General features: G+C 38.9%; 2 protein-coding genes across 2 annotated transcripts in view; one reads left to right on the top strand and one right to left on the bottom strand.

Moving 5' to 3' along the window:
* Window positions 1–8,089, bottom strand: part of DYNC2H1 (dynein cytoplasmic 2 heavy chain 1) — a 166,597-nt gene extending 158,508 nt beyond the window's left edge. The window contains exons 1-11 of the mRNA XM_005149725.4: window positions 7,889–8,089; window positions 5,913–6,083; window positions 4,770–4,905; window positions 4,338–4,456; window positions 3,657–3,801; window positions 2,693–2,925; window positions 2,332–2,466; window positions 2,124–2,237; window positions 1,818–1,929; window positions 1,518–1,642; window positions 444–619 (exon numbers count right to left, since the gene is read on the bottom strand). Coding sequence (XP_005149782.2) covers window positions 444–619; window positions 1,518–1,642; window positions 1,818–1,929; window positions 2,124–2,237; window positions 2,332–2,466; window positions 2,693–2,925; window positions 3,657–3,801; window positions 4,338–4,456; window positions 4,770–4,905; window positions 5,913–6,083; window positions 7,889–8,089 — 1,667 coding nt within the window. The remainder of the gene's footprint in view (window positions 1–443; window positions 620–1,517; window positions 1,643–1,817; window positions 1,930–2,123; window positions 2,238–2,331; window positions 2,467–2,692; window positions 2,926–3,656; window positions 3,802–4,337; window positions 4,457–4,769; window positions 4,906–5,912; window positions 6,084–7,888) is intronic.
* Window positions 8,090–10,364: 2,275 nt separating this feature from the next.
* On the top strand, window positions 10,365–26,726 carry DCUN1D5 (defective in cullin neddylation 1 domain containing 5). Its single transcript, XM_005149723.3, has 8 exons — window positions 10,365–10,555; window positions 13,170–13,261; window positions 15,332–15,402; window positions 15,849–15,940; window positions 21,643–21,751; window positions 21,843–21,947; window positions 22,734–22,836; window positions 23,577–26,726. Exons 1-8 carry the CDS (start codon window positions 10,470–10,472, stop codon window positions 23,630–23,632), a joined length of 714 nt encoding a protein of 237 aa, XP_005149780.2. The 5' UTR covers window positions 10,365–10,469; the 3' UTR covers window positions 23,633–26,726.
* The last annotated feature ends 633 nt before the right edge of the window (window positions 26,727–27,359 follow it).

The raw sequence follows: 27,359 nt of genomic DNA, 5'->3' as shown, positions 1-27,359 counted from the left end.
AAAAAATTGGTAAGATAAATTTGGTTTAAATTTCTTTCTTACCCTTCTTTTATCTGCTCTATTTAGATTGCAGAATTTCTTGTCAATAACAATCAGTTTGTTACCCTATATGCCTATACAGAGTATATGCACAGTCATTTGCTTTCTAGACATCATCACTGTATGGTCTGCAATGGATGACAAGTACTAACAATAAGCAAACCAAGTATGTTTTTCATTCCAGGTGTTAACAGATGCTGCAAGATTAGTTATAAACATTGTCCTGTATACTTCACATTATAAAGCCTGGTAGGATGATGAAATGATAATAAACTATTCCTTTTTGGTTTTCCACTCATTATCAATTCTGTAAATTTTGTTTTTATTTCCTCCATCAAGTTCTATTGAATTACACCACACCACAGATTTCAGCATAAACTTTATTTAAATGAAAATGTATTTACCAAAGTCCTGACTTGGGATTTGATAATTCTGACTGGATGCTTCTAGACCAATCATCAAATTGTTCTTGTTCATATACTTTTAACTGTTCCTGAAAAGAATCTGCACTTTGATGAAAAGTTTGAAACCCAGGTAAGTCAGACAGAAGAACCTCTGCCAGCTTGATAGTGTCATCCACCTTAAACACAATCACAATGCAAAGAAGGTTAACTTCTGAGTATTCAAAGAGATGAAAAATCACAATAAAAATCAGTATTACAAAACATCCAAATGACATTACAAACCTATTAGAAGAAAAAAAAAGGGAATCCTGAATTGTATCCCAGATCCATATTCATGTTACAGTAAACTGGCTCTGAATAAACTGCACACTGTAGGTGCTAATAAGATACCCCAGGGCATGCAACACCGTCTTTAGTTATTTTCCATAAAGGTACAGATCTTCCATGTGTCCTTTGATCTATAAGGATCTATAAGGTCCATGCCAAACTCACAGGTATCACAAATGAGATTTCACATCTAGATGTGTGAACAAATTAATGAAAACCCTAGTCAATACAATCAGTGGAGATTTAAGAGCTATCACAGAATCACAGAATCCCAAGGGTTGAAAGGGACCTCGAAAGATCATCTAGTCCAACCCCCCTGCAAGAGCAGGGTAACCTAGAGTACATCACACAGGAACTTGTTCAGGCTGGCCTTGAATAGCTCCAATGTAGGAGACTCCACAACCCCCCTGGGCAACCTGTTCCAGTGCTCTGGCACTCTCACAGTAAAGAAGTTCTTCCTGATGTTCACATGGAATCTCCTATGCTACAGTTTACACCCACTGCCCCTTGTCCTATCACTGGATATCTCTGAAGAAAATCTAGCTCCATCATCCTGACACCCACCCTTTACATATTTGTTAGTGCAGCCTAAAGTAGACACACCACTGACACATCAGCTGAACTGCTCTCTAGAACTTTAGCAGACCAAGGGGAAGAATTCCTGGGAGAATTACCTACAGAAATCTCAAATACCATGTTTTATATTCTGTGATAATATTGCATCTAAACAGTAATGGAATTTGTTACCTTTAGCACCAGCTGCCGTACCCATACAATATTATTGACAACTTCAGAAAGGTTTTTGCCTGACAGTGGTCCAGAAACATCACCAGGAACACCATGGCATCGAGTTTCAAAGTCTCTTTGATAGTCTAACACAAGCAAAACATTCATGTTAGACCAGAAACCTAATAGACCAAGATTAAAATCGTTAGAGTAGTTATAAAAATTTACTAGGGATACTGACATAATTGTGAAAGGAAATGAAGAATTTCAGTATTTTCAAAAAACCCTAAGGCAATTAAGTACTTTTAAATACATTTTTACCTTTGACATAATCTTGAAGTCTTGCTAGCAATATTTCTCTCTCAAAAAGCAATTCTTTGCTTATATTCGGATGCTTTATCAGTTCCTTATGTTTCTGAAATGTTTGAAGTAGCTGAAATATGAAGTTTAAAAGAAATTATCTCTTTCTCCTGAGAAAAAAATTAAACATATTCTGACAATACTCATTATTGCTGTCCATAAATACTATCTTTGGCTCTAAGGACTTATTCCTGTTCTCTAAACTAGCTACTTAAGAATTCAATAACTATCTCTAAGACAGTGCTCAGACTACAAAAATACTCATACCTGTTGAGGGCTGTCCTGAATTTCTGAAATAACTTTCTTCAATTTGCTTGCTATTTTTTGTTGCGCTGGTGCTACAATTCTTTCATACTGAGAGACTGCTGCTTTCCATAATGGCTAGAGATAATGAATTCATCTATTAGTTTAGAATTGTCCATAAACATCATAAAAAGCCACAGAAAAAATGTGAATAAATTAAAACTAAGCATACCTCTGTGTAAGGATTATAGTGTACAGGATTTAGGCCAGCAAAAGGTTCAAACACTTGGGCAAGGCATAAAGCATTTTGTTCTCCAGCTGGCAAAAAGAATGCAAGTTTTTCATGCAGTGTTCTAATAGTTAGCACCTATAATGGGAAAAAAAAATTATATGTGCAACATTTTTAATAAAAAACTTACATTTAGAAGCAAAAAAGCACCAGTATCACATCCCATACCATTCCTTTTTACAAAAGACTTTTGAAAGAGTCAAGTCACACATGGATTATTGAATGCTGTCTGACTCTGAAAAGGCAGTACAAGTTTTTTTAATTCTTTTTTAACTTAAACAGTGCCTAATGAAATAAACCATACCTCATCAAGACGTTTGCCAAGTTTGACTAACAATTCAGGGAAATATTTCTCATTTTTCCATGGATGTAGAGTATAATATTGCCACAGTTGTCCAGTTAGGTACTCACAAACCGACACCCACTGCTCACAAATGAAGATGCCAGCCTTTAGATTTTCTTTAACGCTGTGGAAAGCATCCTTCCACAGATTCAAAGCTGCTAATTTTTTCTGAATATATCTACCTAGTGAGCCACCTAGAACACAAAGAAGTAGACAAAAGCAATCTGTTATAATTCCTTTAAATGCTTCATCATATCCCAATCACATTTAAAAAAAAGTATAATGTCTTTATTTCAAACAACACAAATATATCAATAATTGATTATTTTGTTTCAGATTCAACAAATCTCTCAAACATCTCCAGATTAAACTGAGGTTGGTGCAACATCAAAAGCTGACAGATTTGGATTCTGGAATCCACCCACAACCATCTGTCTTTATCAGCAGTAATGGCAGTAGCTGGCTGTCCCCAGCAATCCTTCCCTCATGCGCATACGCATGTGGCAGCAGCAGGCAGACTCTTATACCCCTCCCAGAAAATGGGACTGCTGTTGAGAGAGAAGCAATCACCTCCACGCAGACTGAATCAACTTTCAAACGAGTGTTTATGTAAGCAAATTTCCTCCTCTGAGAGAAAGACAAAGGGTCAGATAGAAACAAGACGAATGCAGTTCACAGGCTGAAAGATATCCAACTTCATCTTGTATTACCTGTCATCTTCCCAAGCACCTGTGAAAGCATCTACCAGAACTAGCTGAATTACTGGACTATAAGGCAAATAGTATTAATGGTCATGATTACAAGAAGAAAGCATTTTTTGCTGCAGGCTACCACTGATGCCTTTAGGAAGAAGAAGGTCTCTGCTCAAGAATTCATTTTACTTTTTCTCAACTGCTCATTTAACAAAGACTGCATATAGGTTTACCTATAACATCCAGGAGATTATGCATGCGCGGCTGTGGATAAGGATCATGTTCTGTTTGCCTCCACACACCATCAAGAATACTCTTGGTAGTCTCCACCAAATCCACAACTTCAAATAATGAGAGACTATCCAGGTTGAAATAATCCTAGGAAAAAAAAAATCCTTAATATGATTTCTTTGCAATTCGTATTGTAGAAATATTTACACTTTTCTGAAGCTGGAAATTGCTATAGTTGCCTGGGGTTTATTGTTTAACAGAATATGGCTTAATCCTCTCAAAGATCAAGCCCTTGTGTAAGTTTATTCATGTGAAGAATGCATTGACAGTGAACCTATTCAAGCAAGCGCTTTACAGGTGACAAAAATATTGCACCATGGTATTATTATCTGCTGCATTTTCAGTTTTCCTTTTTGTAACTTCATGAGCCAATTTCTATTTCACAAACTGTAGGAAACTTATATTTCTATAGCAGCTCTTAATATTCAATGCTCAAATCTGCTCCCAAGTAACTGCTGGCATTCCCTTGTAACACTGTCAGTAGAAACTACATGAATGTCATTTAAAGGGTCTAAGAAAAAAATAACCAAATTGTTATATCTTCATACACTTGAAAAGAACTGACACATATTTCATAAGAAGAGTCTACAAATATATGACTGATCACAAGAAAGAAAACATACTTTTGCAATGTCCTCAAATAAGTCCTTAAAATAAGAAGCTCTCTCTTTACTACACCATTTACTTCCATGATGAGCACATTCTATCCAGTACTGGAATTCATCTGTTGGTGTAAGTATAGCTGCAAATAATAAGGTAAAATATTTAAATATGAAATACACGAATGGTTATTAAATATTTTCAGTCAGAAAATACCTCCTAAAGCAAATTTTTACCCTATGGTTATGTAATTATCTTTCAATTTCTTATTCTGACTAGATTTAGTATAAAGTTCATACTGAGACCAGAGTTGATCATCACTAATTCCAATCTACACAATACAACCATTTATATTTCATACTCTGCAGTCGCTGGGATATTGAAGTCTGAAAACTCAACCCCTAAACAAATTAAATTTTATCATTAACTATAAAAGACATAACTGCAAAACGAACCTTGCACATCATCTTCATTGAATTTTGATCCTCTGTAATTAGGATCTGATCTTCTGAGAACAGTACTCAAGCCAGTTTCAAGCTCAGTTAGAAGTTTTTGGAGTTTGGGATCAAATGCTTTACTCCATCTCTCATCCTGCAAAGATAATTTCGAAAATCTTGTCATGTGATAGAACAATCACTATTTTCCTCCCATTAATCCCATTAATCCCAAAACAAACTTGATTCAGATTAACAGTAGTAATCAGCACAACGGGAAAACATAAGAGTTTACTTTTTCAAATCAAGGAAAACTACCTCATTCTTTTCACTTAAAAAATTCAAAATAAGCTAGAATAAAAAACTATCACAAAATCAAGTCAGTTCTTGAATTTATAAAGACACTGCAAAATGTGTTCAAAATTCCTTGTTAATGAATTCTCTTAAGTTATATAAATTTGTTATCTGGTTCTACAGTAGAATCTGGAAAATGCTAGAATCAAATAATAAAAGCTATTGTATTTTTCCAAAATTATTTTATTAATATTATGACATACTATTTTATTAATATTGTGACATAAACAAAATAAAAAAAAATTAAATGCTGAAACTGCATGATCATCTTATGAAATACAGCCATGGTTATCATTTTTGATAAAAAATACACAGAGCAAATATATTCCGTAACAGCACAGAAGGAAAAGCATCAGAACACGTGAAAAAAAAATAATAAAAAATGCAGCTGTACAAATTAATATAGAATCTAGCACACTTACAGAGAGAATCATACCACGTATTACAGAATCATGGATTGCATGATACAGACCTATGCATTTCATAGAATAAGAGTAACTAAAACAAGAAAAGGACACAAGACCAGAGTTACTGGTGCATACGAGGTATAGAGCTGTTGTCTCCATCAACCACCAGTGCCTAGTGTATTTCACATCTCTAGTCAGGCATGTGTATGACCACAATCCTCCTCTCATCCTTACTGACAGGACATGAAGTACCTTCTATAACCTAGAAATTAGAACTATCATCCATTATTTCTATTCTTTAATTTTAAAACTTAAAATATTTATCACAGTATAGTGAACATCCTCTCGAATTTCACTGTTTCAATACAAATCTGTAAGACATTTAAACTGGCGTATTGCTTACCTTCAGTAACACTGGTGCAAAAACTTGTCGTACAGCTTGATAAAGGGTATTAATTGGTGAATCTAGCATAGATGATATAAGAATATTACTGTGAAGATTATCTTCTGTGATTATATCTGGTCGCAGCTTAAAGAACACTAGCACATTGTCCTTTGAATCATTAGCTTCAATCTGTAATAATCAAGACAGGATTTGTTTAGAAAACCGCATATTATACTAAATTATGTACACAACTTCCACAAATTATTTGCATCAAGAAAAAAAAATACCATATTACTCCTATGGGCTCTGGTAACATTCTGGTAGTATCTAATTTGCACCAAAAATGAAAATTTTTATTATACCAATTCCTGAGCTCATAGGAACCTGAATTACAACATCAAATACATAATGCCTTTTTGATCATAAAATATCTGTAAATACCATTGTTTATATATTATTATTACTTATGTAATTTTGATTTTGAAAACTCCACTTCCCACTTCCTGGGGACAAACCAGAAACTCTGCATTGTGCCTAGGGAAAACTAAGCATGAAGTCTTATTTTTTTTAATTGTATTTTTATGCTACATAATTTGGAAATATTTTTCTAAGTATTCAGTACTGTTCTCCTGAGTTTATAAGTACATAATTCTATTTCAATTCATTGATTTCTCAAGGTACAGAGAAAGACATGCTCCTTCACCAGTAAAACCGTAAGTTGTAACATGACTCTAACTCCCTTCACAGCCCAACTTATGTGTAAAGCTCCAAAAATTGCCATATAATAAATTATTGAAACTATATTTGACTGAGGATTCATAAAACAGGAGAACATTATTAAACATTTGATAAAACAATATCAAAAAGATATGAAATTCCAAGTTCTGTGTAACTAAACATTTATGAACTTTTTTTTTCCTCTTAAAAGAAACTGAGGACTAATTAAACAGTGGACAGTAAAATTTACTTTCTTATCAAGTTTAGCATATCAGCAGACATCATTTCACTGAGACAACAGGTATACATTGTAGCCCCAATATATGCCTGATCTTCCACAACTGCTGACACTGGCTCAGCAGCACAACCCCAAAACTGGTACAAATAAATGCTCATTCTTGCACGAATAAAGCACACACTCAAGTTCACAGACTACACGGGATTACACAAGGAGGAATGCTAGTGGTCCACACAGCAGTTCACATATTAAGGACCCATTACACTAGTCTTCAAAGCAGAAAAAAGCTCTGTCGCTGACCCAAGAGACACCACATCCCTTGTCTCATAGCAAAGACACACATCAAGACCCATCTACGCTTTGCCTGTGCACTCTCCCTGGTTGCCACACCAGGTCCTGATTGCACAGTGATACTCAACACATCACATCCCCACAGTATCACTGGGATAAGTTGTTCGCTGCACACATTCACTCACAGCAGGACATTTTTTACAATGAACCTCAAATATGCTCGCAGCTGGACACATCAGTCTGCAAAATACATTATTTGGACAAACACACACCTTCGGACTTGTCAAGTATAAGTCAATGTGCCACACTGGACTGCAATTCCTGCATGGACACTGGCAATGCAATTCTTCCAGTCACCTGCGTGCACCCTCGAGCAGGAACGACACATGCATACATCAGACTCCAGTTGGCATTTGCAGCAAGACAACATGCCATTTCCCAGGCTGCGCTACATCGACACAGCGACAATAAGGAGCACACCACAACTGTGCACGGGCACAATCCCACAGCAAATATATCCTACAACTGACCACATGGTCTTCACAAACTCTTGAGCCAGTAATTCATGCAACCGACACAGAGACCAGAACAGATATCTACAGCAGGAAGATGTCTCCCCACCCAGAGCTCAGCCATTTCTGAGCGCCGGACCCGCACTAGGCCCGGGTTCGCAGCTCCGCCGCACGCTGGGACGCGGCGGCCACGCGGGGGCCGCCGGTGCCCACATGCTCGGCCGCTCCCGCCGTACCGTGTTGGAGGCCGTAAGCTGGGAGCCCGAGCGCTGCACCACGAGCAGGAACTCGCTGCTGTCATCGAGGAAGCTGTTCAACTCCGGGCTCGAATGGAGCTCGGCGGCCAGGGCAGCGGGACCCACCGCCGGATCCAGGCCGAAGTAATTAGCAGCTGTGGCTGAAATGAAGCGCTTTCTCTTGTCTCCCTCCACGGCCATGCCAGATCAAAGCCGGGGTGGATCCAAAACCCCGGGACTGCATGGAACGAGATCGGGGGGAGAACGGAGGCCCCAGCTCTAGCCCAGGCCTCTCGGCGTCCCCGCGTTGCCAGGGTCCGTTGCTATGGTGACTGAAAATGGCGGCCCTGGCGCGCTCGCGAGCTTGGTCCGGGTGGCGGCAGGGGACGCGCTCGGTAATCGCCAGGCGCCGCGCGGGAGGGCGGGTAGGGAGCGTGCGCTGGCGGCGAGCGCCCTCTGCCGGCTGTCCGGGGCCGTCCAAAGCGGTGGGGCACCCCCTCCTCCGCACTGCTGCTGCCCTTCGTTAGGGTGCCACCGGCACCGGTGCACTGGAGACGCTCCCTTCTAGCCCCCCTCCGTTACCGATCGGTTTCCGGTAACGAACCAGCGATTCCCGGGCCTGTGCTGCTTTGGAACGCCAAGTCGGAGAGGCACGGCTGCCCGGCAGCGGTCATCTACCTGGACTTGTGCAAAGCTTTCAACACTGTTCCACACGACATCCTTATCTCTAAATTGGAGAGACACCCATTTGATAGGTGGACCACTCGGTGGATAAAGAAGTGGCTGGATGGCCGCACACAAACAGTTGTGCTCAGTGGTTCAATGTCCGGCTGGAAACCAGTAACGAGTGGTGTCCCTCAGGGGTCGGTGTTGGGATCGGCCTTGTTTAACATCTTTGTTGGTGACATAAACAGTGGGATTGAGTGCACCCTCAGCAAGTTTGCCGGTGCTGTGTGGTTCTGTTGATACGCTGGAGGGAAGGAATGCCATTCAGAGGGACCTTGACACACTTGTGAGGTGGGCTGATGCCAACCTCATGAAGTTTCACCATGCCAAGTGCAAGGTCCTACACCTGGGTCGGAACAATCCCAGGCACAGCTACAGGTTGGGCAAAAAGGAAATTCAGAGCAGCCCTGCAGAGAAGGACTTGGGGGTGTTGGTTGATGAGAAAATTAACATGAGCCGGCTGCAGTGTGCACTCACAGCCCAGAAAGCCAACTGTATCCTGGGCTGCATCAAGAGGAGCAGGACCAGCATGTCAAAGGAGGTGATCCTGCCCCTCTACTCTGCTCTTGTGAGACCTCACTTGGAGTATTGTGTGCAGTTCTGGTGTCCTCAACATAAAAAGGACATGGAAGTGTTAGAACAAGTCCAGAGGAGGCCACGAGGATGATCAGGGGACTGGAGCACCTCCCATATGAAGACAGGCTGAGAAAGTTGGGGCTGTTCAGCCTGGAGAAGGCTGCGTGGAGACCTCATAGCAGCCTTCCAGTATCTGAAGGGGGCCTACAGGGATGCTGGGGAGGGACTAATCATTAGGGACTGTAGTGATAGAACAAGGGGTAATGGGTTCAAACTTAAACAGGGGAAGTTTAGATTGGATATATGGAAGAAATTCTTTACTGTTAGGGTGGTGAGGCACTGGAATGGGTTGCCCAGGGAGGTTGTGAATGCTCCATCCCTGGCAGTGTTCAAGGTCAGGTTGGATGAAGCCTTGGGTGATATGGTTTAGTGTGAGGTGTCCCTGCCCATGGCAGGGGGGTTGGAGCTAGATGATCTTAAGGTCCTTTCCAGCCCTAACTATTCTATGATTCTAAGGCACGTAGGTCCCTCCCACGAGGCCCTCCCGCCGCAGCCCTGAGTGCCACAGCGAGCAGCAGGACATGGGCGGGCGGTGGCACCACCCCAACAAGCACCCCTGTAGAATAAACGTGACTCGCGATAAACAACGATCGCGCTCCTGCTTTTGCCCAGCGCGGGTGCAGAGATCCCCCGTGTGTGCTCCCCCCCGCTCCCGTGGATCCGTTTCATGCTGAAGGTAGCTCCGCTTTCCGTCCCTGGGAGCTGCTGGTGAGCCCGGACACCAGAGCACCGAACTGGCACATGCTCCCACACTTTATTCTACTGGGACAATCCCGCCCGTTCTTCGTGCTGCGCTCCCCCCGCGGCCCGGCTCACCGCGCACCTCCGAGCCGCTTCAGCCAGGCCCAACGGCGGGCCATAGGCTGAGCTGAGACCGGCAGTGGGGCGGTGCCTCACGGCAGCTCCGCCCGCTCGGAGGCGTGTCCCGGCGGTGCTGTCACTTCCTGCCCAGCGCTGTCTGTGTCCGGGTCGCTCGCTGTTCCCTGAGTAGTCGCTACCGCTCGGTTCCTCGCTCCCACCGCAGGCGTACAGCCGCTTCTGGGATCGGTGCGGTGAACGGCAGGGCGGCAGCGCTCAGCGCCTGTGGGGAACAGTGGAGCGGGGCAGAACGGGACGGGGCTTCTCTCGTCTCCTCACCGCCGGTTTCGGGAGGCGATAGCGGCCGGGGGCGGTGAGCCCCGGGGGGCCTCGGCTGCGGGCCCCGCCCCGAGGAAGGACGATGCCGGTGAAGAAAAAGAGGAAGTCCTCGGGGTCGGTGGCTGCAGCGGCGGATGACACCGGCCTCAAGAAGTGTAAACTCGGCAGGTACCGTCTGGCGGCGCCCAGCGGGCTGCGGCGTGCAGGGCGGGGCGAGACGGGCCCACGGCGGTGGCGGCTGCTGCTCCCTGTCACGTCCCGGGCGAGTGGCCGTGGGGATGGGCCGTTCCTCCGCCCACGGGGGTGCCCGGTAACTCCGCAGGCGTGCCTGGGGCTGGGTGCGGAGTCTCGGCCATGCAGGTGGCCCGAGCCCGGCCGTTTGGCCCCCCCGGTGTCGGTGGGCATGGCCGGGGGACAGCGTGTGCTGGTGCAGGGCACTCGCCTTGGGAGCGGCAGCGGCTGCTTCGTCTTGTTCACGCTTAGGCGAGAAATACCGGAGAACTTTTCCCGTTCCCTGCTGGTTTTGCCTTTCACTGAACCAGTTGGGCCGATTCCAGCATTTGTCCTCAATCTAATCTTTCGCCCTCTTGCCTGGACTGGACATGTCTCCTCACTTTAAGGTGGCCTATATTCAGTGTCTGCGTTAAATCATTTCTTCTTTTTTTGTTTTTTTTTTCCCCCCCTGCAGGGAAATGGAAGGAGAGGTCAGCACACTCCAAAACAAAGTCTGGAAAGGTCTTTCTAGTAAATACAGGAGTCTGAAGCATTTATTCATTTCCATTAAAAGACCACTAATGCTGTGGTACCCCAAGATTGCCATTAGAACAATAAACCATTAGTATGGCATAGCAGGCGCCTCCAGTGTGGCTTCCCTAAAATAACTGTATGCTGCCTTCACTTATTAGAACTTGTTAAGTATGTCACTAAACCAGTAGTTACAACAGACAACCTGAGGACTTAAGTATACCAAGCACTTATGAAATCAATGCTATGGGAATGGCTATTGCAAGAAACTGTGGCATATATCCTTTCTCATGGGTTGACCAAGCTTGAGCTTAATACGTACTCTGGCTTTCATTTTATTATGACTGTACGTTTGGATAACTGTTCCAGAACACCCTTTCTGCAGTCACTAATGATCTTTCAGTTTCAGTATAAATTTACTCGTACGGTTAATAACCGTTCATGTGCCCACACTGTCCTTTATGGAACATTCGTGTTATTTTTCTGCCTCACAGTGCATTTGAAGTGAGCATTTGTGTTTACTCATACTTTATCTTGCTAAAATAAACAAGCTAAATTCTTCTGATCTGTGATCTGATTTTGAGTTTCTTTGTTCAGCATGGCTCTTCTCTCATCTGTTCCAGTTTATCTTTCTTGAAGGCTGCTGACCAAAATTTTATGATCTTCATTTCTTCTACTAAAAAAAAAAAAAACCTCTTAAAAAAAAGAAAACTCTACAGGAAGCTAGGAGTCATTGCGCAAAACCTGTGATGGTAAATGAGAGTGCATACTAGGTGATCACAAAATGTAAGATATGCAAGCATTTTTGACATAGCATTCTTATAAAGCAATATATTGGTAATATTCTTTAATAAAACCAGTAGTTACAAATGGATATATGTTAAACTGGATAAAACCAACAAGCAGTCGCATAATGTATGGCTCTGTGTCTTTCTGCTGACATGTGTTTTTAATGGATTTTTTTCTATAGTACATCTTTAGTTCTACCTTTCAGCACGTAAGGCTTTGTCTTGGAGAGCGTTGATTTCTTTTTCAGTGGAGCATGAAGTGATGCATGGGAGGTGAATTTGTTCATTACCTCTCAGAACTAAACTATACTTCTCCTGCATGACAGTTTCATTTTAAAATTGCAGTGTAGGAGCTGCATAATTTTAAATCCTCTCATAAAATTGACTTCCACCTCATTCTTAGATAATCTTAGCTTGTTCTAGCAGTATGTAACTTGTATTTGAAAAGAGCATGCATTAAAAAGGTGCTGCAACTCTTTACTGACTAAAGATGCTTTCATGTGGTTAGTGTTTTTACTGGAAGAACTCAGTTATTATATGTATTCTTTTAAAGAACTGTAAATTATGGAAATTCTGTTCCCAGGGAAACTGTCACATGATGAAGACAAAGTCGGGGGGAAGCTGAGTGTGCTGAGCATTTTTAGTCTTATCATACATTGCATGTTACTGTTCTTGCATGTGTACATATATAGAATTTACAGATATTTAGTCTCATGTTTAATTTGAACAAGCTGACTGAGTTTTCTTCTCAAATTTGTATGCTTAACTATAAATAGCCTGGCTTTTAAATATGTCAAACTGCAGCTCCTGTTGACCTAAATGAGATCTGTGCATATTCAGTACTCTTGAAGATCATGCTATTTATTAGATACCTAACATTAAATGTCTGTGTGTATAAATATAAGCAGATAAATCATTTGAATTACTGAGTAGTGATATTTTGACCATCTGTGTGTGGATTTTTTTGGTTTAATATCTACAAGATATTACTTTTGCATTTCAGAAAAGGTAATAGTTGCAATAAACTGGGCGATAAGAGGGTTGTATTACAGAGTAATCTTACATTCCAACGAGTGTTGAAATAGGATGACAGTTGCCTTTTAACAAATTCAGCTTCATTGCTATGTTTCTTGACTTCATGGAACAGTTTAAATAGTCTGAACTAATAATAAGTAATTTGGAATTTAATTTTTAGTGATTTCCCATTTCTCATATTAAAATAACACTTATCATCCGTGTGTTTCTATAAGCTATTGCAGATCGCAAGCCTCTGGTAAAGTGATAAGTGGAGAGGATCATTTTTCAAGCAAAAAGTGCCTGGCTTGGTTTTATGAATATGCAGGTAATGGGTTAATATCTAAAACTGTATATAGTTTTATTTAAAATAAGCAAGTACATCAAATATTTGCATTTTGCTTTTTTTTATGCTGATGTAGACATGAAAATTATGTCCACGTTTGCTTCCTTATAACGTGCACTTGAATTAGTATAGCTTTTACTATGGCCTTTTCAGTATTTGTTCTATTTGACTTTTTCTTCTTTATACTTTATAACTTACCATAGCATTCTCTAAAATAAAATGACTGACATTGGACAGTACCGTGTTGAACCAGGATATACCAAACTATTCTACTTCTTGTTTTGAAATACATCAGAACTAATGTATTTTCCTTGCAGACTTTCCACAGTAATGAACAACTCCTGGTTCTAGTAATCTGCTTTCTAATTTAGGTGTGAGGCATATTCTTTAGGCATAGTCTTTTTTAAGGAAACTAATAATTCTTGGTTTTGTTTTTTCTTTTGATAAATGTGCCTACACATACTTATAACTTTTTTTAAGGCCTGTAAATTTTGTTTTTGTTGTTGAGTCACCAACTGAGTGTAGGAGGCTATACTTTGTTAGTTAACCAATAATCAAAATAGGCCATTATTCTATCATAAAACAGAATTGCAGTGAAATGGCATACTGTAGGAGATTAAATATTTCCATTAAAAGAGAAAATTACATAAACACTCATATAGATTAATTGTACATATAATTTCTGGGCCAACCCTCTGTCATTAGCAGTGAACCCTTGTGTCTGTTTTCCTTCATAACATAAACTTAGGTTTTTTTAACATGTTCTATGTAAGGACTTCTCAAAACCAGATGGCAGTGTTTTGCCTTGCTTACCTAGGTGACATGTTCTTTGCAAAATTTTTCAAGGGTTTGTGATATTAAATGCCAATTGCATTTTCAGAATGGCTACTTTTACGGGAAAATAATAGTTTTTATTGACTATATTCTTGTCTCACAGTGAGCAATTATTCAAAGTATGTTGTCCAGCTCTCAAACAAATTCTTCTTACAGTAACAGTAGTGGATACGGTTGAAGTGGAGGTATCAAGGGAAAGAAAAAGAAAAAGGCTATTCTATCTATATATAAATAGCAGACTTAACCAAAAAATTGTAAAATGCCATGTTGATTTGGAAGATAAAGCCTTTACCTTTTAGAAAGGTTCATATTCGCTGAAACAGTGTTAACATAATGCTCAAGATACTTCAAAATAGCATGTCAACAGGCCTTCTAATATTTGGTTGCCCAATAGGTGTGATTTTTTGGACAGGCTTAGAAACAACTGAAACCAGAGAGAGATTCACAGAAGCAAAATGTGTTGTAGAGCGTCTGTATGTGCTCTCTAAATACACTGTTTTACTGTTTTTTAGAGCCTTTCTTTGTGTTAAAATGAAAAAGTGACAGCATAACTAACTGTTTTGGTCTTAAGTTATTTTCACTGCATTCATAAGCTTTTTTCTGCTCTGTATGTGGCTAACATGCTTAGCGTTTTTCTGTTCTATAGTTACCACTCTTCTCATATTACTCAGCATAATCAAACTAACATGAAATTATTTGACAATTCATCCTCTTCTGTTGCAAACCCACAATGCTAACACCATTGAAAGAGTAGTATCTGTAGCAGGAGCTCAGGCTAAATTAATTTTATTGTTGATAAAATAAGTTGAAGAACATTATTCATAGAATAACTTCAGCGCAGAGTAATGCTACCCAGGTTGTCTTCAAAACAGCTCACCACCATAGCTATTTGGAGTCAAGCTGTATCGAGGGGAAACTTGGAGTCTTTTGAAAACTCACATATACACGAACTAAAATAGCTTGTCTGATGTTGTAGGGAGGCAGTGCACAACAGAAAAGTTCTGGTTTAGTTTTGCTTTGAGCTTGTAGTATTATTTCTTATGTATTATACATGTCTCCAGGCTGCAACTGATAGAATGGTTCTAATATAAAAACTACTTAATCGAGAAATCCAGTGTTTTTAAAGGTAGCTTATATGCTATATGGCCTAACTATTGTGTTTAACCCTTTTGAGAGAATGTTACTTAGATTTCAGTCTGGTTTCTTTTGGTTTTGAAGGTCCAGATGAAGTGGTGGGACCTGAAGGAATAGAGAAGTTCTGTGAAGACATCGGTGTCGAGCCTGAGAATGTAGGTTTCCTGCACAATTCAAGTAATGCTTTAAAAGGGAGTGTTGGATAAGATTTAAGTTCTGTGTGAAGTTCTTCAGTAAGCAAAAAGTTATTTATCATCCTGCTTCTAGGAGCTGTTGTAAGATATTTTAGCTCAGCAAATCAATTATGCATAGCAAGTATGTGAGGTTTTCCGTTTGGTTTGTTATAGGAATGTCTCATTTTTTCAGAAACTGAAATTAACAGAAAGATTGCACGTAGTTGAATGATTAAATCGTAACAAATATAAAGTGCAAGTATGTAAAATTACTAGAATGTTTGCATGTTTTTGTTTTTCTTGGACATCTGTAAGTCAGCCTTTTCTTACTGACTTCTTTTTCTCACCTTTTTTTTGTGTGTGTTTTTTGTGTTGTTTTTTTTTGTTGTTGGTTGTGTTTTTTTGTTTGTTTGTTTTTGTCTTCCTAGATTATTATGTTAGTTTTAGCCTGGAAGCTAGAGGCCGAAAGCATGGGATTTTTTACCAAGGAAGAATGGTTAAAAGGAATGACCTCACTACAGTAAGAGGTTTTCTTACATATATAAGAGAATGTTGTAATGTTATGTTCATACCACGAACTTTCCCTTGTTTTTTTTGTGCGCTAGCAGTAAGACACAGAAACTCTTGCTTTTAGGTCTGGTTTCAGTCAATAACTGGAAGTAGCTATTCTTCACCAAGTTGTGAACCTGATGAGTTCACTCAAATGATAAGTTTTGTCTAACCCTAGTAAGCCAGGTATTGGGGGCTTCTTTCTCTTAGAGAAAATATTTTAAGATATTATTCTAAACACAGATAACTAGATCTGGAGATACACAAAAGCATATCTCAGCATTGGTATTCTCGAAAGTTTTTACTGATTGCTGAGCTTTATAGGTGAGGACTGCATTGACAGTAGTTCTGGTTATTAGTGTTACTTATTAAATGCAGGTCAGAAGCTTGATACTTAGGTTAAGTAACACTTTTCAATTTATAAACAAATTTCTGTTTGTAAGAATTTTTTGGGAGATGATGCTTTGCTTGCTTTTATGAAACAAATCAGCTCCTTGAGGCTTACTTCAGTTGTCACTGTTCTTCATGAAACTGCTTATGGTGCATGAATGTTTTAAGGGTAACTTGTTATGACACTGCGTCCAGTATTAAAAATGTCAGAAAGCTACTGTTGCAGCTACAACATGGTGGGAAACGGGCTATTTGATCCTTGGGGTTGGCAGAACTGCCTTATCAGTTGAGAACTGATTTGGGAAATTGTATTGGGCAGATACCCTCTGGTTATTCAAGACAGTGGAGTAAGTGACTGACCTAACTGTTGTGTGCAAATCTTATTTGATTTGGGATCGGGCTCATGACAGACACCTTGATTGTTTTGTGACTGTCAGAAGCTCTTAAATTTAGTAAGAGCTGGAATGATTAAATTGCCAGGGTAACAGAGATTAAATTGTGGGTGTGTAAGTTTTTAGATGCAGTGAATGGGTTTGATTAGGTAATTTCTCCAAAGTACTTCTTTTTAATGGCCAAATTGAGGCTCTCAGGTTAGCCAGTCTAACAGGATACAGACACAAAGACATGAAATCAGGCACATCTTCAGAACCAATATTACAGACTTTGTTTATAATAGTTTGCTCTATAGTTTCTGGCTCTTTTAAGAACAGAGCTGGTCATGCTGTAGGCTGAATGTGTTTAAGACAGAAAACATAGTACTACTGTGCATTTTTATATAACCAGACTTATGATCAAAACACTTGCCTAAGGTTAAAGCAGTTAACCTGCATGTTCCCTGGGTGTGCTTTAATAGCAGGCTGCAGACTTAAGCATCTGGATGAAGCAGTGACACACATGTAAAGGAGTTCAAGATTCCTTGGCTTAAAAAGATGTGCTGGTTTGGGGGGTGAGTGAATGAGCAGCAATGTGGTGCTTTGTTGCCAGCTGGGGTTAAACCAGGACAAAATAAAATACAAATCTGTGTACTTGTGCTGTTTGTGCTCACTGAGAAGGGAGGATCATGTTATGGAATTCCATCTGGAATGGAGAAATCTAGTTTCTCTTGAAGGATATGACAGAAGTTTTGAAGGAGAAGACTCTTACACTCTTAAAGCAATAGAATTTTTTTTTGTTTGTTTAATTTTATTTTTTGCAAGAAGAAATGACATTAAAATGCATTGGAAGCCCAAAGTCAGAGTTAGTTTGAAATAAGAATTCTGTAACATATGTGAAATGTCACATAAGGTAATTGCATGAACAGGATTGGGTGGAATTCAGCTCTACAGTATGACACCGGAATGTGTGGTTCATATGCAGGAGCTGGATTTCTGAAACTCTTACGGCAGTCTCTGGAGATCTAGTCAATGTAGTGGAGCCTAGGGAGGCATTCAGTTTACGCTGAGACCTAGTGACTGCTCTCCTGAATTGCTCTTACAGGCTGGTTGGCTAGACCTCTCTGAATGGCAACACCTAAAGCTTAGACACCTAAATTTAATCTACTGTTAGACACCAACATTTAAGTGCCTGAATCTTGAAGGGGCATTTTCCTTCTCTGTGGTTATGTGATATGCTGATGATGTTTGCTCTTTAGAGAGGACAAGGAAAATAAATATGTGATAAAGTATACACTGTCAAAATTAAGGTGGATCAAACACTAGCAGCTTGTGATACTTAAACAACTTAAGCTGTGGAAGTGAGTTTTCTAGTATATCGTGTTGTTAGGGTGAATTCTGCCCTACGTATATTTGTGTCTGTGTGTATGAATATATTTATGTATATGAAAGCTAGGTGCCTGACTCTAAATTAATCACCTGGAGCTCCTTTCATAGTCAGCTGAGAGAAACAAGTACCTCTACTGGGCAATTTATCAGGTATTTTAATCACCTCCTTAGGATGAAATGAGTAGCCCCCAGGAAGTGAGGAATGTACATTTGTTTTAAATACAACAGCGTAGTTATGAAATTAAGGTGAATGGTAAAAGATTACAGTTAATTTTATTAAACTCACAGAAGCCATTGTTTGAACTAGGTAAATAGAATTTCACATGAGGGAAGTGAGATGTAAGCAACTGTATTGTTTGAGTATTTCCCTCTGGCTATTTTTTTAACCTTAGAATTTGAACCAAATTTTACATTAAAGTTGTGCTTTTGAAAATGAGTGGTCAGGTAAGAGAGGAAACTAAATTAGATTCCAACTGAGGGAAATATAAGGTCATGATCTCACATTTTCAGGTACAAGCAAGAGGGGCGGAGAAGTCAGGTTTGTAACTTCTTGCTGCTTGTGGAATTACTAGTGAAACCAACTTCCTTGGGTTGGTTTTAATGATCGCCTAATACCAGCTGCTTTTCCAGTGATCTTTTTGCTTGTTATTGCCTTTTGGTTAGAGTTTGTGTTTGGTTAGTGTTTGGTTAGTGTACACAAAGCCTAGTGTAAATATTTTTTTGTTTTTATTTTTATGCTGCTATAGTATTCAGTGTATACTGAAATCTGAACAATCTTTGGTCCCTAGACCTGTAAATCAATTGGCATAGCAAATCGATGGCGTTGTCAGGGCACAGAAAAGATGGCCCTTTGCTTTATTACACCATTACTTCCTTGGACCTCTGTATGCTCTAGTTGCAACATGTAGCCTACATTTCAGAAGATCGTGCTTCAGTGGATGACCGAATGGATGGGCTAGATGTGTAGCATTTCCTTTTAACCACCTGAAGAGCTGAATGATGGCAGAGGAACTCTTATAGATAAAAGACTTTCAAACTATATATACTACTATTATATGGTTTTGGTTTAATGTATGTATACCTTTTACTCATTTTTCTTTTTAGTAAAAGACAAGTATTTTTGAATAATCAAGAAATACAAAACATTGGATTATCTGAGTAGGATTTATTGAATCATCACTGTTTGTGTTAGTGATGCCTCAAATGAACTCTACCTCAAGAGAAATCAAAATGGGACTGCATTGTGGTGCAAATTTTTAAGTTTTGTTACAAATATGATATAGGGATGTGAAGAAAATGTAGTAAGCTGATGTTTAGTTTTGCTGATCTTGAGATAACCTTATTTAATGCTATCTTTCAGTAAAGGCAGTTCAAAAAATTGCATTTTATCTAGTCCCTGTACAGGAGTTTGGTGTTAATTCACTTGTGGTAATTAGAAGGTTGTTCTGACTGCTAGGAAGATTATTCTGTGTATGGGTGACCTCAGTAATCATGTTTACAGTGTAGCCACACAAGCAGCTAGATCTCTATAAAAGAAGAGTTTGACAGTTTGTTATCTCACTAGTGTGAAGAAAATCAGTGACTAGGAGTGGAAATGCCTTAAATGGCTTTAAAGGAGCTATGTGCCTGCATCAGGCTTTAGAGAGTGGTGCCTGTTTATTTGACTGTAACCTGTGTGACTGTTCAGTTTTAAATAGGTTGACAATAGCTTAGGAGTCTTAAGGCTTAACTGAGGCAGATTTTCATAACAGCTTTTTGAAGATAATTATTTCTGCCTTAAAATGCATATAGCTAATAGTACAATAAACACTAACAGGAATTTTACTTTGTACTTGAACTGAACAATTTTTACAGTATGCAGTAAGACGTTTGAGCACACAGAAATTTGCGTTTATCCATGGTATGGTATCCCAGTCAAATTACAAAATGTGTGGTAAACCCATTTTAAGTAGTTTATGTATGTCATTAGTACACCAAAATGATGAGTATTTAGTTAGGTGTTAAATAGGTAGATATGTCCCAAAGTATAAAGGATAATATTATTGCAGTATGAAGGCTTGAACATGGAAAGAAGAGATATGCTATGCTACGCTACAGAGGCATTTATATTCTTAATACTGTTTTAAGGGTTAAACAATAGAATACATAGACCAATTAGATGCCTGAAGACAAAGTAATTTTATCTAAAGATAAAATTACCAAAGCTTTTTGAATAAGATTTTTTTTTCAACTTAATGTGTGGTTTATTGCAAAATATATTAGTTCTTGTCATATGAATATTCAGCCTAATTAGCTAATACTTTTATTTATTTAGCACTGATCTTGGCTGGGACTCTGTGCTGCTTTAAGTAGATGCTGCTAGAGACAAGAAATAACCAAAGGCTCCATCGGCTCTTGTCGCAGCTTGAGAGGGGCAGACAAACAGATGTTCACACACATACTAGCAGACCTGAGGAACAGGAAGTATCAGCCGTGAGCAAAGTCCAGCATCTGGGCAACCTGCTGTGGTGTTTCTCAAGGGCCTTTACTGTGGGCTTATGTGACAAGTCCACAAGGGTCTGCTAAAGATGCAGATGTGTTCTCTGAGAGGCAGGCTGCCAGAAGGGGAACACATTACCAAAGGAAGTATTTATGTACATTTGCATTTCTGAAAGTATTGTTTCTGTCATTGAGAATATAGGGCAAGGTGAATTTTATTTTCTTTTTGTGTGTGTTTGTTTTTTAATCATGGCAGCTATTACTTTATGATAACAGAATGTGATAATTTAACAACTCTTTTGAGCAAGTCTTTCCTGGAGGATTAGCATGTGTAAATTAATTTTTCTATTTGGAAACAGAAGTCCTTGCTAAGTAAAATAAGTGGAGATCTTATTTTCTGCCAAAAGGTTGTTTTTGCCAAAGGGTTATCCTTTCAACTAGCAGTACATTATCATACAGCCTGTGAGTTCAGTTGAATAGCTACTGACTAATTCAGGTGATAGGCTTCTCAGAGCTTGCATGTATCAGTCATAAAACACAAGTAAACTAGTATGTTTTGCAGACTGCCTGCTCAATCCTGCCATTCATAAATATGTAGTCTTGAAGTGTATGTTTACGGTTTGGGTTTTGGGGCTGTTTTTTTTTTCCTGAAGAAATGTGGCATAAAGCCCTTATTTACTGCTGGATTTTACCACCTTAATGCATGCCAAATACTGTTTTCTCCAGAGATTGAAAGATAGGATAGTGTCAGGTATGACTATAAACTGCAGAGTATGGCATTAAAAGACCACTATATGAGAAGTAAAGCAGAGACTTTGCATTATGTTGCTGATGCATTTTAACAAAACTTGATTACAGAAGCCGGGCATTCATAATTCCAGTCAGCTGCAAATGTTGAACATGTTCAGTGTTCTTTAAGTCATAGCATTACTCCTGTACATCTGGTGATCTCATTTTGGTAATTTTAGCTTATGTTTGCCAGCACTTTTTTCATTGTCCAAATGTTTTTTGAACTTTAATGTAATTTGTTTTTCTTTATTTTCAGGTGTGATTGTACAGAAAAATTGCAGAGTAAATTTGACTTCTTGCGGTCACAGTTGAATGACATTTCATCCTTTAAGAATATCTATAGATATGCCTTTGATTTTGCAAGGGTAAGACTACTGGCATGTTAGAGAAATTATTATTTTAATTATTCAACAGGCTTGTACTTGAGTGGGTTTTGTGCTTTCTTTGTTCAACTAGGATAAAGACCAGCGAAGTCTTGATATTGATACTGCAAAATCCATGTTAGCTCTTCTGCTTGGAAGAACTTGGCCATTGTTTTCAGTATTTTATCAATACCTAGAGGTACATATTTTCTTAACTTTTTGAATGATGGCGTAGTAGTTTTCCTGTTCTGTGGAAAGATTTCAGGGTTTGTGGTGTTTTGCTCAAGAATGAGGTTTTTACTCCTCTTCATTTCCTCGATGTGCTTATGAAACAGTGATGTTCTTGTATGCAACACAGACCCTGTGCTCCACTCCACTTTTCTTATCAAAGGCAGCTAAACTTCTAGCTTAATTAGACTATAAAGGTACATGTTCAAAATAAATAATAGAGCCCCTTGAGCTGCACCTATGCTAAATTTCAAGTTTCCTTTGTGTAGGTTAAGTATATAGGTACCTTGAGCTCTGATTTTGGTCACCAGGAAACTTAGTAATGTGGATGTGTGTAGGTTGTTGAGCATTCTAGGCTTGAGACTATCCTCTGCCTTCAAATCAGTGCTGACATTGCAAAGTAGATGTCTTTACAATCATACTGTATTATACCTCGGACAAAAGAAAATTTTTGTAATCATTCATCCTGGAAATCTCTCTGAGCTAGGCATACCTACTTCAGGGCAAGACAAAAATTTGTCAGTTTTCAAAGCTTAAGAGTGGTATTTTGATTTTGCTCTGATCTTTCAAGAAACCATTTTATGTAGCTTCAGTTTTAGAAATGGTGTGTGTAGTATTCAAATAAAATGGAAAACCAAGGAAGTAGTAGCTGCTGTCACCCATTAAATTGTTAGTTAGAAACTGATTGAAGAAAAATGAGATGCAGCATTACCAAATGTTACTTGACATTTTAATGTTCTGAAATTATTTTCCCTAGCAATCGAAGTATAGAGTTATGAACAAGGATCAGTGGTACAATGTGCTAGAGTTCAGCAGAACTGTTCATGCAGATCTTAGCAACTATGATGAAGATGGTGCATGTAAGTATTCATAGCATTTTGCTTATTCAACTATTAATTCAGTATGTTCAGTTTGCATGAAACAAATTCCTGTTACAAACAATAAGGTATAAAATATTTCTTCTCCAGTTCATAGAAAAACTGTCCTGCTAACCATCCATCTTCAAACTGCAGGTATTAGTTGTAGTAATATGTGAGGGGTGTGATAGTGTACTTGAGCCAACCTATATTCACTTGAGGTTCTAGTGAGGTTACTTGCTACATGAAACTGTAGACTTGCACATAGAATTATAAACAGCAAACTCTCGTTTTATACTCATATGTAAAAAAACTCTTATCAAGTAGTCTAGCTGCTGGTACTTGGGGCTGAACTCATGATTGAACATATCACTGACAGTCAGTCATGCTATGACTGAACTGCTGTAGGCATCCTATTTTGGTCTGTTTTCTTACTATGTGCAATTTTGGAAGGAAGAAAGAAATAGTTGTGTTGATTTACAATATAACCTTATTTTTATGTTTTCAGATCAGTGCACCCATCAGATGTCAGGAACACTTCCATAGTTTCATGTAGTGTTTATTGTGCACTTTTAGCCACCCTTGAATTGATATTATTGTAGTCATCTTTGAGTCTTAATAAGTATTTGACCATAGGATTGATATGGATGTTACCTATACCAATAGTTCTAACCTTCATACTTTTAGGAGAGGATGTTTGAAAGACGTTGGCAAATGTAACTCCAAGTTTCATCCATTTGCAGGGCCTGTACTTCTGGATGAATTTGTTGAATGGCAAAAGGTTCGTCAATCGTCATAGCAAGAATTCAAGAGAAAATGCAAAAGTGTTTCTGGAGCCCACCTGTACACAAACTAACGAGAAAAACAAAGGATTGCATTTTCATTCTTAAGAAAGACTTCAGAGTATTGTTTTTTTCCTTTTCTAAGGAAATCTTGTTACATGTGATATGGGCATTGAACCACACTTCTTCTGAGACTGAAAGTTGGAGTTCTTGTTTTGAGTCTTATGTTTATAGCATTTATTTCAGAACAATAAAGATTGAGACTTGTGACAAAGGCCTAAAAGTGAAGAATGTCCCTTGAATGTGAGTGTGGTGTCTTTTTAAAACCAAATCTTGTAAGATTTCTTCTTTCTCAGAAGTGCCCTTTGCTATGAATTTTTTGAAGACCTTAAAAACACTGAATTGGCACTGTTTCTTGATGATGGTGTGATTGTCTTGTGTGACAGACATTAGAAAGAATGACTGATTTTTATGTGGTTTTTTGGAGCCCTGGGTGGGAGTGTGCTAATTTGCATGTTAAGTTTTGGCTATGGGTTATGCCACAGCTTTCAGCTCCTTGTGGAGAAAAAGGCCTTAAACTCTATTTTCTTTCCTTTTGTTCAGTAACCATCCAGTGGCATGGCATTTAATTGCAGGCCCTTTTAAAGCAGAAAGATGTAGAGCATACGGCTCTATATGTAAAATGGCTGAAAACTAGTTGCCTGCATTTCAGGTGGGGAACACAAATACTCTTTGGTACTGTAAGGCAGCTTCAGACTTTTGCTACTATTTAGATTTTGGATTGCTTTATATAAAAAAAAGTGCAATTTATATTTTAAAAGGGAAATCTGGAAAGACCTGGTTTCAAGCTTTGCTTCTTACATGTTTTAGACTGGAAGCATTCATGACAAGACTTTTTATTTCTCTGTATCCTTTTCATAATGTAAGTCCAGAACCTACCTTTGACCTGTATATAACAGGCTATTAATTTTTACCATGTTACTCCGTGGGTTGACTCCAATAACTACTATGCCCTTGTAGGCACTCGGTATTTATGGCAACCTTGAAATACAGTAGAAGTTGTCATTCTACCTTTTGCCCAGGATGCCCAATGCCACCCTTGAGGAGGAAAGGGATGTTAATGTGTAGATGTGAGAAACCAAAATAGAGTGAGAGAATGAAGCACTTGTAACTTCTACTTTGTTATATAAATGTTATGTAGACTGTGATAATGCTGTGAGACTCAGTCAGTGATCAAGGCCTTGTTGTGCCAAATACTTCAACAGCTTGAAATAAGAATAGACAATGTTAGCTAGGCATGACTTGAAGATCTTTGCCTCAGGGAAATTACTTCTGTTTTGCACATCCCTTATTCAGACTAACAAGCATGAGCTTTCCTGTCCTTAAGGAAAGCTTTATTCCCAAGATGATTTTTTTTTTTAATGAGAGGGGCATTTGGATAAACAAAAAAAAAAGTATGTGGAGAAATAATAAGTGGGACAAACTAGTAGTGTGTGCCTGTGCTCTTTCTCTGCTGGAGAGAACCACTCATGTAACTCACTCTCCAGACCTGCTTTCTGTGGGCTGCAGGAAGAGATGCAGTCATCATCTACAGGTCATTCTGCATGTCATCTAGTGGTGCAGTTTCATTTGTTTCTGCCCAAATGAAAAAAAGTGGACGGAAACCAAACCAAGCAACAGCTGAGATACTTGGAAGGTCTCAGCTTGTACAGTGGCTAGTGGCTGTGTACACGTGCACTACAGCTGTTCTATATTTTTCCACCTTGTTTAAGGGAAATACTAAATTTTAGACCTCACATTGGCTACAGCAGTTCTTTTCAGTATGTTACAAGTTCCCATTTGCATTGCTGATAATGGTGATTTCACTCATAACAGAGTGCCTTTCATTTGGAAATTGCCCTACTCCACAGAAAGTTAGTGCCAGAATAAGATTAACTTCGCAAGTCCCAAGATGTGGTGATAGAGTGGTACACTGCTGTATGTTAATCCTCTGTAAGGGCACTGGTTCTGAAATGGCTTTCTCAAATTCACTACAATGACTCTCTTTACTTAGTAAGTTTAGTCCCCATTATAACTGGGAAATTCTGTTTCCAGAAGTTTTGAAACTGGTTAGAAGATGAATATTTTATAGTGTAATTAAAAAAATAATCTTTTTTTAGGTAACTGCAAACTGTTGTTAATTCAGTTTAAACCAGTTGGTCCTAGAGAATGGTATTAGGGTATAACAATAGGAGTGATGCATCTACCAATCCAGGGTGGTCAAATACTTACCATTATGGTGTAAGACACTATGTGACGTATCGTTTGTATCTCTGTTAAGGTTTTATCAGTATTCCTATAATAAATCCACATTTCAGGGATTTATAACTTGGTTGTGTGTGTGATTGAAAATCATCAGTGACTGTAAAACTTTGGGAATGAATGTATTTAAACTACTTAAAATAGATATAGTTTTCCAGATTTTAATAAAATAGGATTTTAAGTTATGGTTCTGTGCTCAAACCTGCAATCAGATTTGTTGTTTAAATGTGAACTAATGGCTTGTACAGTTTCATTGTGACCTGATCACGTTTATTAGCTGTCTTTTCTTAAATCACTTTGCAGTTTACTGTGGATAAGTGCCAACAGCTGTTTATTTATTTTATTTTTTAATTTTGTGCATGTCCACAAGCCAAAACTGAGTCCAGCTACATGCTTTCTTTAGCCTTTGAACTTAAATTTTGCTTTGCTCAGGTGCATTTCAGTCGTGAATTAAAAAGTGACACCTTATTTTTCAGTATTCTAAGATGAAAGTTCACAGGTGAAATATGCTGCCACAGTTATGACAAATAATAAAATTGAAGGTGAAATGTCTTCCAAATCTAAATCATAGTGATGTCTATCTTGATGTTACAACTTCACTTTGATGTTGCTTTCATTTCTTTATTAATTCTTCCTAACATAGCTAGCAATTATGAGTTTTATTCTTTAGTTTTCTCAGAAAACTAAGAATTTGGGGGTTTAAATCTGAAAAAGTCCACCTGTTCATGGATAAAGCCATACTGGTAGATTGAAATGTAATATTTCTCCTATGTAAAAATGTGGTCTTGAATTAAACAGTCATGTATGTTTACCTATGTCTTTAACTGTATATGTGGTTTCGGTCCGAATTATCTTTACTGTTGAAACGTCTAATTCTTTCCTATTGGCTGTAACGTCACGTCGAGGTCGCTGCGGGTGCCAGCTCGGTCCCGCTCCAGGCGGCCCGGCAGAGGGCGCTGCGGCATGGGCTTCCCGTCCAAGGTGTTCGCTCAGAGGCTTGGAGCTGACCTGTTGATGCTGATGCACAAAGCCTGTGAAAGGGACCATAAGTTTAATGTTTCTGATGTTTTGTTACTTGTTTTTCCTTTTTAAGCTAGTGAGAAGTTATTTCAATGCGATGTGTACAAACTTGTACAGGTTTAGCTTTGTTAAGTATGATGAATAAAATGGTATGTAATAGGGCAGAAAAATGATCATGCTGCTTCTGATTCTTTTGTGTATCCGTAAAATTACTGAGAGACTTAATTCCAGGAAGATGAATCAGTCTAATTTCTAACTTAACCTTGCTGAATAATTTTCTCGGTCCTGTGTGCACGTACAGAAAAACAGAACTTGTTCTCAACTGGGAGCAACAGCACACATCATTCTTGCTTATGTACCACGCGTGGAGGGGTGCTGATAGAACATAATGATCCTGGTAATTAATTGTCATGAATTATTCAT

This window comes from Melopsittacus undulatus, chromosome 2 (genome assembly GCF_012275295.1).
Source record: "Melopsittacus undulatus isolate bMelUnd1 chromosome 2, bMelUnd1.mat.Z, whole genome shotgun sequence".
Lineage (NCBI taxonomy): Eukaryota > Metazoa > Chordata > Aves > Psittaciformes > Psittaculidae > Melopsittacus > Melopsittacus undulatus.
The sequence above is the reverse complement of the archived record's forward strand: the minus strand, read 5'-3'. Positions and strand labels throughout refer to the sequence as shown.